The sequence below is a fragment of the Meleagris gallopavo genome, chromosome 9, assembly GCF_000146605.3.
Source record: "Meleagris gallopavo isolate NT-WF06-2002-E0010 breed Aviagen turkey brand Nicholas breeding stock chromosome 9, Turkey_5.1, whole genome shotgun sequence".
NCBI lineage: Eukaryota > Metazoa > Chordata > Aves > Galliformes > Phasianidae > Meleagris > Meleagris gallopavo.
In genome coordinates, this window is record NC_015019.2 from 287,307 (window position 1) to 302,823 (window position 15,517).

The 15,517-nt window shown below is 42.2% G+C and overlaps 1 protein-coding gene across 2 annotated transcripts in view; it reads left to right on the forward strand.

Annotated features, from left to right (window-relative positions):
- Positions 1–15,517, forward strand: part of HTR2C (5-hydroxytryptamine receptor 2C) — a 71,660-nt gene that overhangs the window by 26,747 nt on the left and 29,396 nt on the right. For both annotated transcript variants that reach the window (XM_031554613.1, XM_031554614.1), the window contains exon 2: positions 9,595–10,231. In XM_031554613.1, the coding sequence (XP_031410473.1) occupies positions 9,844–10,231 (388 nt within the window). In that variant the 5' untranslated portion in view covers positions 9,595–9,843. The remainder of the gene's footprint in view (positions 1–9,594; positions 10,232–15,517) is intronic.

Consider the following 15,517-nt stretch of genomic DNA (forward strand, 5'->3'; position numbering starts at 1 on the left):
ACAAGATGACTGCATGTGTGTATAAAGTTGCATCTGATCAAAGGGAGAAGAAGGGGAGAATGTAAAATGAGTGAGACGTTGATCTGTGGGAGCAGTGCTGCTGGGTGTATCTGTGGGTCAGCATCCTTGGAGCGAGGCTGGGTGAGTGCTGATGGGAGGGAAGGGCTGCGGGGTCCTCAGGTGCCACCTCATAGTGCTGCAGGTTGGGAAGGAGCAGGACAGAAGGTGATGGGGTGCAGCAGAGCAGGATATTTAACGGTGTAGGAGTGAGTAAGAGTGGATGAAAGCAAATTGGCACATAGAAAACCATGCAATCGCTTAGGTGCTAAAGGCTATTTGGATGATTGATGTAGCTGAAGAAGAAAATGTTCTTTAGTGCAAACACAGAACTTACTGAGAAAGGCACAGGAATACTTGGAATTCAGAACGCTTTATGGGAGGCATGGCTGGGCTATTACAGCACTGTTTGTGAAATCTCTTTATTATAAAGCAAGACTTGTAGACATGACCACACCTCAATGAAGCCCATGGAAAGAAGCGCAGTGGGGACGCAGGAGTGGTGGAGATGATTGCTCTCACTTTGGTGGAAGCACCCTGTGTTGTCCCATTGTGCTCTTAGTCTGACCGGCTTGTACAAGCTGAGCCTTTTCCTTTTTTCATCCAAGCTTACTCTTTTGTTCTCTCCCACAGACAGGTGCAGCCCAACCACGCTCGCTTTGCCCAGCCTCTGAGCTCCTGGGTGTGTGCTGATGCTGGTTTGCACGCTCATGGCAGTAAAGCACAGCCATCCTTGGTACTTGCACAACTAGTAGCATCTCGCTGCTGTGGTGGTTTCATTGTGATGCCCAGCTAGGCTCTACCATCCAGCCCCCAAGCCATCCAGCTTCTCCTGGGTGATGTTCCTGCCTTTCCCAGTGGCAGGAACATCACCTCCCAGCTTTGAATGACGAGTACACTTAATTCCCAAAGTAAATGTTTTATCATGATCTCATGAAAATAAAAAAATTAAATGACTATCAAACCTTCCCAATCTCAACAAGCGACTCGTTCCCAATCCAGGATTCGGTTTCTCATCCTAATCCATTTTCATCTCTATGGTGGTTTTGCTATTGTGCTGTTTGTCTTTTTCTCTGGAGGACACCTGGTAATTTCCCTGGTGAAACCATATCAAATGGTGTAATGAAGTCCATGTAAATTAGGTGTGCTTTTTTTTTTCTTTCTAGAAAATGGGGTATTCGAGAGCAAGCAAACAAAATCCCGAGGCATCAAACCAGGCCATTACAAAGTACATCTGGGAGACTCATATTGCATTTTATGGCACTGTGTGTATATATCTTCATATATTCAATTGAAAAGAAAAAACCTGTTCTGAAACTTTGCACTCTTCAAGTTCAGCTTTGGAGGTTTACACTTTTGTGGTTCATTTTTGATCTTTAATTGAAGACATCACAGAGATGAGTTCTTTTTACTACGTCTGTCTGATGTTGTTCTTTGTCTTTTCTTTCATACCTGTCATTAAGAATAATCTTTTCTACCTACTCTTATTTTTAGGGTTTCCCTTAGTTCTCATGTACCAAAATATCCATCTGTGGTATATTTAGATCAGAGAAATGCTGTGCTAACAGTTGTGCCCTTTCAGGTCCGTATGGATCAGTTCTACAGAAAAGAATAAATATTAGAAGAGGAGGAAAATGCATTTTTGCATTTTCTTTTGCATGTTCTTATGTGTTTGTTTTGTTTTCTTTTATAATTTCTTTATGGAGTTATTTAAATTATTTATCAGCCTTTGTCCTCCAACAATCCTAGGATCCAGTGGATTCCTTCTATTTTAAACAGCCATGTTAGAAGCTGAAGACAAAAAGAAATGCAATTCTCCAGTTTGTTAGGAACAATCTTTGTTATAAATACCTTCTGTTTTTCTTTGCTTTTGCCTTGCTTATCTGATACTGTGATTTCTTGAAGCTCAGGAAGCGCTGACAGCAGGAAGGATACTCGTACATATTAATAGTGCTGCTTTAGGTAGGAGACCTCTACTAAACATTTCACTGCTTAAAATAAATACCTCTCTGAGCTTTGAATTAGCAGGTTCTGCAGGCTCGTGTGCTTTCTGAGAGAATCAAGGCCAGGAGAAGCAATTTCAGGTGAGGAGCAGCGACGTGTTGCTGATTTCAGCCGGCCCACATGGGGTCCACATGCAAAAGCAAATGGAAAGTTCTCCTTGGATCATGGATGGCATGTGGAGCAGGGTGTGCCCCAAGTCATTGCATAATAAATCCCTGTTTCTTCATTAGTAGATGAGCAGTGATACAAACCTGGCATGCTTTTCTGAAGGCACAAAGATTTGGGGTGGACAGAAAGCTACAAATGCAACATCAAACCAGTTCTTGCTTGTTTAAGAAACTGACCTTATTAACAAATAGATGAGTCACCACCATTCTCCCTAAAATGGGCCCATGTTTTACTTCATGCTGGGTGCTCATTCATGGCATGACTCATGGTTCTGGCCTTGCAAACACTCATGTGCTTCCTCTCCAAATTGACTGCTGCTCCCTATTACTACTGCAAAATATATACAGTAATGTAAAGCTGTTGATTTCGTTTTTACTGCATGTGAGATGACCTCAAAAACATCATTTGAGACCAAATGATTTCATGGTCTTCTAAAAATACACCTACTTCCTTGTGTACCTTTAGGTGTGTGCTGCCATGTGTGCATACATACAGGTAATGATTGCCTCATGTCCTTGGCACAGCCTGGGGTTGATCACTCAATCCCTATAGCAAGGGTTGGCCTTTCAGTGCTGATATGCAATGCTTTCAGTCATCTATCAATAAGGAGGAAGCAAAATCCAAATTTTAACTCAAGTCTATGCACAGAAAATAAACGCAGCACTTGGTAATATACCTACACAGGAGATGGAGGGGTGTGCATCTGGTCTTTTTGCAGTGGTGAATTTCAGCCACTGAGGACAAATTTCCTTTTTTTAAAGAGAAAAGATTACAACAATGGGGGGGAAAAAGAAAAACGAGAAAGAAAATTAAAAAAAGAAAAAAAAAAGACAGTTTGGTGTTATATCTCCTTATAGAAAATGTGAATAACTACTTTGTAGTCGTTCCATGAATAAATGTATACGATGAGGCTCGGATTATTCTGCTATGGTATTTCTGCCAGTTTATCATCACAGGGAGTGATGGAGTATCTGCACCTCCTCCTGAGTTTCTCAGGTGCTCTTCCACCAAGGGAAAATAAAAAACAAGGCTGCTAGTCTGGCTGCTGGAGGGTAGATTAAGATGTCTGCTGTGTGCTTGTGTTTCCTTGAAACGTCTTAAGAAGAAATGAAGGCCTTCCTGACTCAGTATGAGAGAAGAGGAGGAAATTAATGCTATTTGGTTTTGGACAGAATGGTAGTGATTCACTATTATGGCCTTAAAGAATGTAATTACTTGAACTTGTGTCTAAGAAAATCCATTTTCCTCTTGCTGTGAAAAAACATGAAATATGCTTTTTTCAGTTTGCAAGTAATTTAGTAGTGATTTTCTATGTTGGGATTAAAAACAGTGGCAAGATCTGTGTTTGAGGAGGTTTCCCTGAGGCTTTATTAAATGTTTTGTTTTATTTTATCCCCTGTGCCTACTGGGAAAAAATTCAGATTTTCTTGTATAACAGAGAGATGGTATCGGATATTTCTTTGGAAAGAAAGTTCCTGCCCTTGTCAGGGGTTGGTAATGCAATCCCCAGTTCAAGAAGCTTTGGAAAGTATTTAAATGCCTGAGATTTGGCATAAGCACTTCTTTGGACTGTGCCTTCAGTTAATTTTCAAGCAGGTATCTGCAGAATAATCATTAGGTGTTGATTTTCTTTTCCCACTGGAAAGATTGTGAAAGCGTATTAGTTTGGCACAAACACTGCTTTCAAAAGGCAGGAAGATTCAGTGCCAAGTGCCTGAAGTGAAAAAGGGCTTTCTTCCATTGCCACTTCTCAGGAAGCTCTTGAACTGTACTTTCCCCAGACTCCTACAGGTAATGAGAGGTTCTGAGCACAGAGGAACAGGTGAGGACACAGCGTGGTTGTGTGTATCTCCACCATGAGACAGGGGCATGTGTTGCTGTAGGGCCCTCACACCCTGTTATGGAGTTGGGAACCTCATGATTATACTGTCACAACCTGGCCACACAGGATATTAACGGGGAAAAGAGGTTCATGTCTTATCCTGGGCTTGAGTAGGGATCAGTGTGGGTGTATCCTGAGATAGGGGCTGAAAACACAGCTAGGTCAGACAATTTTCCTTCAGAAGGACATCCCTGATCCAACTATAGAATTATTCAGGCTGGAAGTGATCTCTCAGAGGTCTCTAGTTCAACTCCATGCTTGAGGCAAGACTAACTTCAAAGTTGGATCAGGTGTCTCTGTGGTAACCCCCAGCTGCATGTCAGCAATCTCCAAGAATGGAGATCCTAAAACTTCTCTGTGACCCAGATTGTGGCTCTAACAACATTCACCATGATTTTTTTTCCTTTAATCTATTTTTTCCTTACATGTTGCACATAATTTTAGATTACCCAAGGAGGCTGTGGATGCCCCATCCCTGGAGGCATTCAAGGCCAGGCTGGATGTGGCTCTGGGCAGCCTGGGCTGCTGGTTGGTGACCTGCACACAGCAGGGGGTTGGAACTGGATGAGCATTGTGGTCCTTTTCAACCCAGGCCATTCTGTGATTCTATGATTCTGTGATCTTCTCCAGCTACAGGCAGTGAATACATCTGTTCTCTGCCTTTTCCTTGGGCTGAAGCAATGCTGATGCTGAATCAAACCCACTGTTTCAGGTGCTTCAGCCCCAGACACGCTGATGGTCTCTGTCAGGCTGGCTGTGCTCTCACAGACCATTTATAAATGGGTCTGCACAGAAATAGTTGTGCACGTTGTGATGCGACAAAAAGGAGAAAGATTAGCTGTAGATGCCTAAAAACAGAGTTCTGTTGCAATGAGACATGGAAATGAATTTGGCACCACTTTAAAAAGAATAAATAGGTAAAGGCGTGAGTAATAGGGAATTTGGAATTGAAGGTGAAGAGCAAAGCCTTAAATCTGCCTTCTGGAGCATAAACTATGTATCCTGTGATATCATTTAAAGTTATTTGCCATTCTGTAAGTATCTTTGTGGAGCTATAACCATTTACACCAGCTGACATAACTGTGAACTATGCGCAACTGTTTTCCTGTCAGAAATGGCAGTACTTGCAGTTCAGTGTGATCAGCTTCAGATTTATTTTTAACTTTATGGAGATCTAGGAGGAAGTTTTTCACTCAGAGGGTGGTGAGGCTCTGGAACAGGTTGCCCAAGGAGGCTGTGGATGCCCCATCCCTGCAGGCATTCAAGGCCAGGCTGGATGTGGCTCTGGGCAGCCTGGGCTGCTGGTTTGTGACCTGCACACAGCAGGGGGTTGGAACTGGATGAGCGTTGTGCTCCTTTGCAACCCAGGCCATTCTATGATTCTGTGATTTACCATCAAAGCCGAAGATGAATAATGAAAAAACGTTTGGCTTAAAAATATATTTGGGCTTTAACAGTTTGTGGACGTTGATCTCCCTACCAATGAAGCATGGATGAAGTTCAGAGAATTCTGTAGCACTGGTAGCTGTAGGACAAATGTCCTTTGAGGCACTGGACAATGCTTATTGTCCTGGTGAAGAGGGAGCTGCTGAAATTCATCACTTGGGATCATCAGGTACTCCCATTTCTTTTACTAAATACTCTATTAATTAATACGAGAAGGCTGCTCCGAAAGTAATGCCTCCTATTTTATGATGTTAGCACACAATGTCAGGGACAGATATTGGTGGGATGGCAACAGAGGTGGAACCTTCCCACCAATATTACATTACATTTTGTTGCCATGTGACAGATGGGAGCGGAGGGGCAGTCTGACAAAATAGCATCTGACATGGAAGTGCAGATGAAGCAAAGGGGTGGAATTAAATTCCTCCATAAGCAAAAAATTATGCGTTTGATGTTCATCAGTGCTTGCAAGTTGTGTGAAAATGCATAGCTCGTGGTGATGGCAGTGTTGAAAAATAGTGATTTATAGCTGAGAATGTGCTCTATCAAGCTGTGCTATTGTGCTCTTTATATCTGCTGTAGTTTCCGTGGAAAAAAATGAGGAGGCATTACTTTTGGAGCAATCTGCATATTATTCTCCTCTCTGAGTCTCACAAAGACTGCTGGCTCTTTTTTTTTAAGGCTAAATGACCATCCTTGATTTCTTACCCAATTTTAAACTCTGAGTCCCAGAGAGTTGGAGCAGAAAGGATTTATGGGAGCTCAGCAGCTCCATGGTCTGGCTGGGGGCTGCCGAATGCCTCGAGTTGCTCAGCAGGCAGCTGATTTTCTGTAGCAAAAAGAAAAACAAAAAACTGTTCTGAGTGTTGAAGGGTAAAATAGCTAAAGATGAATGCATTTAATTCAAAGGGGAAAAAAAAAAAAGTTTTACTTTCCAAGAAAGTTGTATTTTGTTTTCTGTTGTTGCTTTTAGCAATAGAGCAATAGCAGTGCGCACTCTCCAAGGTGTGTGACCCCCCCCAGTGCCCTACCAGTACAGACTTATGAACTGCCATAGCTTTGGTTTCCCTTTGACTTCTCATTCTGGAGTATCTGGAAGCGTTGGCGTACCCAACTCCTGCTTTAAATAATGCATGTGGGTTTGATAGAAGGGAAACAAGAACTGTTTTCTAGCTTTGGTTTATCCTAAAATGGACTTGAAGACAGAAAGGAAAAGCCCTGCCCAAATTACTTCCTTCTCACCTCTGTCAAAGATGAGGAATTCAGCTTTGGCCAGTGTTTAAATTATCATCTTAAGGGCTGTCACTGGTAGACTGAATTGAAATTGATGATTGATCACAAAATTTAGCATACGTGCTTTCAAGTTAGCTAGCGGAAAAATGTGTGGTAGGCACAGATTTTATTTTAAAATTATGGAAATATTCCTTAAACCCAGAATTCATGAATAAAATGTGAATTATTTTTCTGGTACAGTAATGTGCCTAGAAGGCTGTAGCTGATGGAATTAGTCATAAAAATGTAACTTGTGCAGACTGTGATGCTATGAAAAAGAAAGCTAATGACTTCCAGTCAGAATCCATGTAAAAAAATAGAATTAAATGTACTAATGGAGCAATAAGGTTATTAATTCTAAAGGTGGAGCTCTGTCTTCAGCATTGCTGTCACACTCTCACGTATCATTATTCAAAACGAATATAGGCAAAATACTTCCTCTGTTGATTTAAGGATGCTTTTCTTTCTCTAAATGATAATTTATTTTTACCGTTGTAGTCTTGGATAAAACCTGTACCTCTTCTGAGTGCTCTCATTATCCTGATCACTCTGGTTACTCTGGCTACTGGAGAGCCTGATATTGTTCTGGGATGAATAACAGCAATTCTACAGCCAGTAAAACTGGAGCAAGGTCAATATCTTCCATCCACATCAGCCACGGTTTGGGGGGCTGTAGGGTAAGGCAGAGCTCCTGCTGGTTCACCGCTTCTTTTCTATACTTCTCTTTCTACGTGTGTACGCAGTTATTCATGGGATTGCACTTTGGATCTTTTAAGTGCACATGGGAAAATGTTGTTTTTTTCTCAAGTCCTTCATGTTTTCCCTCTCTTTTGCTTGTTCTCTATCGGCACATGAATGGGAATGGTTCTCTTTGAGTCACTCTGAATAGTAGACAGGTGAATGGGACGACTTTTAAAGTAAGTCCTAATTCCCGTTAATAGAAAAGACAAACTTTGCATTCTGAGATTCATTTCTACCCTCACAGTCCTAACTCTGAACATTCAGTTTCTGAATGCTGTAGCGTAATTCTGCTCTTCCATGTAGAACACGTGCGTGTCAGGAGTGTGAGGATGAGGATCACTGGGAAATGTGTTCATTTTTAGAACTTCTTGCTGAGAAGTTAGCATGCACCAGACCTGCAGAACTAACTTTGTGCGAAACCATTTCCTCGACTTCAGACATGATTTTTCTACTTGCCCTGACCAAACCATTAATGTGACATGATGGGGATGCCCGAGAGCCAGAGAGCCAAAGAGAGAGCATTTCTGGATACTAATGGGGGTTCCCATTGGGACTGTGCTGCACAGTAAAGCTCAGGTGCTACGATGCTGCTCTGTGCCCCCAAATCATTGTGCCAAAGTGAAGGAAGAGTATTTTGTTCCCAGTTTTGCAGTGATAGCTGTGTTCTGAAAAAGATACACCCAAGTCTTTGGAAACTTTCTATAGATCTGTTTCAGACTGGAGATGTTGGAAAAATAAATGGCCCAACGATTACTCACTAATTCATCCTCATGTGCAGCTGTGAAATTATTTTCTCTGCACATAGTGCAAAAACTTCTTCCTAAATATGAGGTTTAGAGACCGTTGGGGAGTAATTAACTATAATGCAGAAGCAAATCTGGGTTCATTGTACACACTGCTCATTTAAGAAACGTTTTTCTGCATGAAGCCCATTAGTAAGTTTCCAAAACCTCCATGAATGTTAAACATTTTATTATAGGACTCTGAACACTTCTTATTTTCTGTAAAATCTCATGTAATCCCATACGTTACATTTAGCTTTTGATCCCTGAATAGCAAATTGCTGTCTAACACACCGTAATCAAGGAAAGGGCTAAAAGCTGCCTTTATGTATTTGTTTTGTAATGACAGAGCTCTTTTCCTGTGGGTTATACAAAAAGTTCAGGGGGATATTCCATGCTATTTGATTTATTCTACTTCGTGGCCTTCTTCCAAGCAGTACACGTTTTCCTTCTTGTGCTAACTGCTCATCTTCTGTGCTTTGGGTCCTATTCTGTACACCACCAAGTTTTCCCCGTTGTTGGGATCCTGGATTCTGACGTGCTGGAAATGAACTGCTGTTTTCATCTGTTGAATGCTATTGGCAGCCAAAACAGTTGTGTTCCTGAGGATGTGATTTAGCCAAGGTTGGGAACATATCCCCTTTAGGTTATCTTTTTGTTTGGAGAGGTTGGCGGTGTAACCCTGTATGCTGTCACCTGATGTATATTGGGTTTTCTGTACCGTTTGTTTCCAAATAAGACAAAGTGTGGTCTTTATTATTATGGGAGAGTCCATCTCTAACATCTGAGTGTTCTACAACAACTGTGTGCTTTTTCCTCAAAATACGCAAAATATATCCAACCACTCCCAGCTTAAGATGGTTTACCCTGTGCTGTGACTGTACAGTCTGGGTTGGTTGAAATTTCATGCAATTACTATTTTACACAGTGGCAGAGTATCTGTGAAGTGGCTATCAACCGCAACATATTTTGTTCTTCGCATTTGCCTTTGCAGATTTCACAAAACATTTAATTAGTGATAATCAGCTTTTAACCAGCCAGAGCACACTGATGTGATTCTCTCCCTCTCTCCCCCATGATTATAGGCATAGTCTGTACCTACAAGATAAATTACGTGCAGTCTGGAGAACGTCCTAGCCAGCAGGAAGAGAGAGAATAAGAATGTCACTTGCATGAGGATTAAAAAAAAAGATGTATGCACTATGATTTCGGTTAAGAATGCAATTTTTCTTTCCTTTTCAGAATGGTGGACCTGGGATTCAGCTGGAGATTGCAAAGCCTACTGCCTCTCAGGGCTGTTGGTCAGCCTTCCACTGCTCCCAGGGGAACCAGAGGAGCTCCGCGCTGACTTCTGTAAGGTCTGATTCACCATGGGAGATCAAATGATTTCCTGGCTCAGGTTTTGTGAAGTTCGACGTCTGCTTTGGACCCACAATTTGGAAAAGGGATCACCTCTGCGGCACGGTTAAGAGACAGATAAAGCAGTCCCAGATGATGAGCACTTTAAGTAGCACTGGAATATTACTCAGCTTGACAACAGTGTCTGTTACGCTGGATTTTAGCTTGCACGGTGGTCTGATGGCTTGGTCTTTAAGCACCAATTTGACTCTGAATCAGAGTTTACCTACATCTGATCCTCTCAATGCCTCTGAGAAGGGTGAAGTCTCTCGGATGTCAGTGAGAGAGAAGAACTGGCCAGCCCTCTTGATCTTGGTCGTCATCCTGCTTACCATCGGGGGCAACATACTGGTAATTATGGCTGTGTCCTTGGAGAAGAAGTTGCAGAACGCCACAAACTTCTTCCTGATGTCCTTGGCGGTGGCAGACATGCTGGTGGGTATCCTGGTCATGCCCGTGTCGCTCATTGCAGTGCTGTATGGTAAGTGGCTTCCCTCCTTATTGGCAATCCCTTCTTGTTTCCTTGCTGCCAGGAATGACACATGCACAGCGTCGGTGTTGGTTTTTATTGCCGAGAATGCCCTGAAAAGCTGCAGCACTGAGTCCCTTTTTTATCTTCTTGGTGGAACTGCCCCCAAATTGGCTGGGAAACCAGAGCTTTGGGAAAAGCAGGGCGGTATGGTTGGAGCTGAGGCAGCTCTAAATGAGGTCAGTCGGTCCTTGAGCTTGAATCCCACTGACACAAATGGGATTTGAGCACTAACTTAGAAAGGAGTTTTGCACACGGTAGTTTGGGCACTCAGAAGAAAGTTCTTGGCATTTGTTCAGCTTGCCCTGTGCCTTTCAGGGAATCATTTGGCTTGTCTGTGCCTCAGTTTCTCTATTTCTAACCCAAGAGCAACTTCCTCTGTTGAAACCACTGTGAGACCTGCACGTGTCGGTGTGAGCACTCATTACTGCTTCCCTCTCACACTGGGGTCAGTACATTTGTCCTGCTCTATGGGAAGGTAGTGGTAGAGTCTAGGACCATGGTTGGCACTTCAGAGGAGTGAAACGCCCACCATATCCAACTCTTTTATCTGTTTGAGACTTTGAACCGATTTCTCAGTGCGGTGCTACGACTCTCCATCACTGGATATCACAAAGGGATTTGTGTTTGCTTCTCTATCTCCGATCACCACGTTTGTACACACACGTATAAACATAATGGGTGTGCTTTTAATATATAGTGTTCTATCTTTTTTTATGTCTGTTTCGAGACTTTCTTTGAAAACTCTTTTAATATTGATATTTGTTGGAAACAAATAATGCTGTTTATTTACTGATTTGATTAGAAATTGGTTAACTGTCCTATAAAGTAAAATGTAGAGATATTTATGTGACTTCTTCACTTGCTGAAATGATTAAATCAGCTAGAAATTCATTTTGAAAACACATTGATCAAGGATACATAATTCCAAAGCTTATATAACCTGTCTACAGAGAGTTAAATCAATATGTGATTTAGATACAGACCTATCCATTGAGTTCTTATGCATAAAGCCTTTTATTTTGGGCTATCATAATAGTTCCATCTCTAAATCTTCTGCAAATTACAGCGCAGGTATTTTATTTTTAGCACTTTGCTATGGTTCTCCAGAACTTGGCAGGGAGCATATAAATACAGAATTATTTGACTGACCGGCACTTGTATAAATTCTGAGTTACCCGGTGACTCTAAAAGGTGAATTTATGGCAGTGATCCTCAACATATATACTTTCTGAGACTTTGGAAACTAATGGAAATGGATTTTCTGTTGTTCCTAGAAATTATTCCTTAAGGTCATTTAAAGGCTTAAAGTACACTGCATATTTAAAGGCAAGTAAATATCATTGATTTGAAGAGGAACCGTAGTGATTCCTTTTTCTTCTAGCAGAGCGCTAATATTGGACCTTCAGGGAAATCCCTCCTTCTCAAGCAGCCTGCAAGCACTTTAGGCACGCCATGGCCAGGAGAACACTGAAGTTTATCTTTTTTTTCTAGGTGCTGCAAATCAAGAAAAGTTTTTAAAAATGCTTTAATAGGTTTTGCATTGTTTGCTGTGGTAGTACACAATCCAACACCAGTAGTGATTAAGGGGAGGGAATATTCACGCTTCACCTGAGAGTATCTGGGGTTCATGGCCAAAGGCATGGCTTGGAGATGTAGCTGAGAATGAGTGGTCATTTTTATCCTGAATCATAACCAGAAAATCCAATAGATGCTCTCTCTACACAAATGCTTCCCTTTTCTGTGTGTGCATTTGGTTTTGTTGTGTTGGTTTGTGGGTTGTTGGTTTTTTTTGTTTGTTTTGTTTTTTTTCATTTGTTTGTTTTAAGAACGAAAAATCAGGTTGCCAATTAATTCCAGAACTTAAGTTTAAAGGAAGTAATGGCAGGAGGCATTATGCTGGGTTCTTCACCTTTTAGACAGTGCTCTGATGTATGTATCAATTAGTCTTTCTTGAACGTCTTGTACTAATAGATGAGTTGCTTTTGACAACTTAGTACATTTTCCACGGCATGTAATTCCTAAAGAATTAAATTAATGAGCTAATTAATAAGCAAGCATCAGAGAGAGTAAATGAAAAATTAAAACTGTGCTTAATCTCAGTGGAGAAACTTTGGACGTAACTAAAGATACGGGTATGACCTAGGAGGGCATCAGCTGTTTTGCACATAATGGAGCTTCTGACAATGTACTGAGATTTTTTCCTTAGGGTGATTTAGGGAAAAGCAATGGTAGATTTGCATTGTATCTAGTGGCTACGGGCAACAGAAAGCCCACAAAATAGTTTTTGCTTGTATTCCTTCATTAGAATCATCAAATCATTAAGGTTGGAAAAGACCACTAAGATCATCTAGTCCAACCATCCATCCATTCCCACTGTGCCCACTAAAGACCATCAGTCTTAGACATCAGCTCTTCCAAGCAGAAATTCCAGGAGGTATTGAACCTTCCTTTGCCCTAACGACTTCAGACCAATGGGTTAACAGCTGTCAGTGAGTTGCCAGTGTGTCCAGCTAGTGGCCAGCTCTCCTGGTCTTCACATGTCCAGGCTTTAGGCTTCTGCCTGAGATTCAAACAGCAGCATGAAGCTGGTGGCCCAACACAGCTTCCAGCAAGGCTGCTATTAGAAGCAGCATCCATTAGCATCAAGTGCTGGAGCAGCTTTACATCCAGATTATTGTTATTATTGCTAATTATCATCATTATTATGCAGTGACAGAGATGTGCTGAGCACTTGCAGCAGCTTTCTGTAGAGGGAAGGGTGGGGGGAGCAGGAAGAGCTGTCAGTCCAACAGCTGCCTCTGCCATCTCCATTCACCCGATCCTGGTCTGCCTTTCTGCAGTTGTGCTCCCTACAGACAGCAAACAGCTTGCAGGGAGAGCTGATGGAGCAAGGCAAGGACAAGGCGTTGCTGAGTAAGTTACTGCTCAAGTGAGAATCAAGTCTGGAGAGCTGAAACCAGCATACGAGCTCAGGGCTGCAAATGATGGCATCTGGCAGGAGGAGGGAGTGATGTTGCGTGTCCTTCCTCAGCAGAGATGGAATTTGGTCATTTGTATTAGCATCAGTCTGTTCCCAAACCATTTCCAGAAGAAGCCTTTATCTTTTAAGGATATTATATTGATTATATTGAGGGCTGGCCTTGCTCCATTCACATAGATTTCTTCATAATATCATTTATGATCTCATCAAAGATTATCCGTGCCTTATTTTTACCTTTTTATCCTGTTCTTAGTTTTTCTTACAATTTTTATTTTGGACCTAGCACAGTGAAGACTGGAAGCCTGGCTGGTGGGGAAAGTGCCACCATCTGAGCAAGGCACAGCACTTGGAAATAGAGACCACAGTGCTCTAAAGTATTTTTGTCGTCTTCTTGCTGCATTTTTAGTGCTTTTATTAATTTAACTGATTCTAGTCTTTTGTTATCCTTTCCCATTACTTTGACGTTTTTATATTTATATCTTGGCTGAGAACCTCAAGACTTTTGTATTCTTTTGTAATGAGAGATGTGAAATCAAATCTGATTCTTGCAGAATGACACCAATAAGGGCTGGATCCATTCACCTGGGCTATTTTTTTTGTTTAACTGATGAATTGGAAACACTGGGTGGACCAGGAGTAAAGAGGAACTGATAATAAAGCATTACTTTGGGTTTACTGGACTTGTGAATTAAATCTCAGGTGAAAGTTGGGGAGAGCAAATAGCGCTACAGAATTCACCCTGCTCCCTGGGGAGGTCTTGTATCATTTCTAAGCAACATCTGCAGGATATATCTTTCTTCTAGTAGAGAAAATTGTAACAGCGTTCAATGTCTGACCTGCTCTCAGTTCTTTAGGCAGATGGTAATGTCCTTTAGTGGCAACTGAGCTGTTTTTATGTGTGTGCTGCAGCTTCGCAGGCAGATTTAGAAAGCCTGTCGCTTTTAATATAATAGGAAGCAGCCCCATAAAAATTCAGATTTTAGTAAAACCTTGGCTTGCGTTGTAAATTCTTCCTAAATAATTTCGTGGGACCCACTCTAAATCTTCGGTGTAGAAGCTCTTTTCTCTCCCTTGGAATGAATCTGTCCCTTCCTCAGCTGAACTGTGAGCACGCAGAGCAACAGCAGCTGCTAAATTTGCAATGAGAAGCAGTATTATCATGGCAAGTGGGCTGTGACAGACACAGAGATATTTCAGAATAAGAGGAGGGAGTGGAGCTGGCAGAGCTTGCTGTTAGTATATCCCAAGCACTGGTCTGAATGGCCCCCTCAGAAATCCTGTGCCCCACAAGGAAGGTGGGAACAAGGCCCCTTGGTTGGTTCTTTGGCCCTGTACTGAATGAGACTTGTGATGGATCCGGGCTGCTCCTTGTGTCTGAATTCCTGCTGTGTTTGTCTGGAAGGAAGATTTGAGTCTTTCCCCAAACCCCCAACCAGGCTGTGCTCTCTGCTGAGTGCAACGTGTAGGGGCCAAAGCCACAATGAGCACTGTGGGACAACGATGCCAAGGAGCAGCCAACCATCACGATCACCCAACCCCCGTGATATCCTGATATCCATCTTGCCTGAGCTGCCATCTGTTTCCCAAGGTAGGACAAGTGAACTAGCTGTTAATAACCAACATAACAAATGCACAAGAGTCCCTCCTCTGCTCTCAGCAAAGCTTCATTAACTCCAGTTGCAGGAATGAAGGTTACATGGCACAAGGTGTGCTTGTATGCTCTTCCTGTTTGAAAACATGTGCTGTTATTCGTTACGTGCTCTGGAAACGAATGCTTCCATCTGCAAAGCTGCCTCTCCTCTTCCTGCTCTGCTGTAGCCCATGGAAGTCTTGTCTCCATTGTGCTGTGTACCCAAATGTCTTCGCCATCCACCTACCAAACCCAGTACTCAGGAGTCCCGTCAGCTCCAAACATGCACAACTCCCCATGATGGCATATCATGACAGCTAGAGATGCTTCAAATCCTCCCATGTAAATATAGTTTTTAAACCAAAATATGGTGTGTTTCTGAAACTGAGAACTCTGCAGAAGTGTATTCATTTCTACAGCATTCCTCCCATGGAAAGCTGGAAGAGGGACAGGATTACCCTCATTGCTGGTGGACTACTTGTGTAGTATAAGGGAGTTTGTGTCCCCATTCTGCGTGCTCTGCAGTGACCTGTTGTGCTAATGGCTAACTGATTGACAGTCGGGCTTGATCTTAGAGATCTTTTCCAACCTTAATGATTCTATGAAATATCAAAAATGTAGCCAC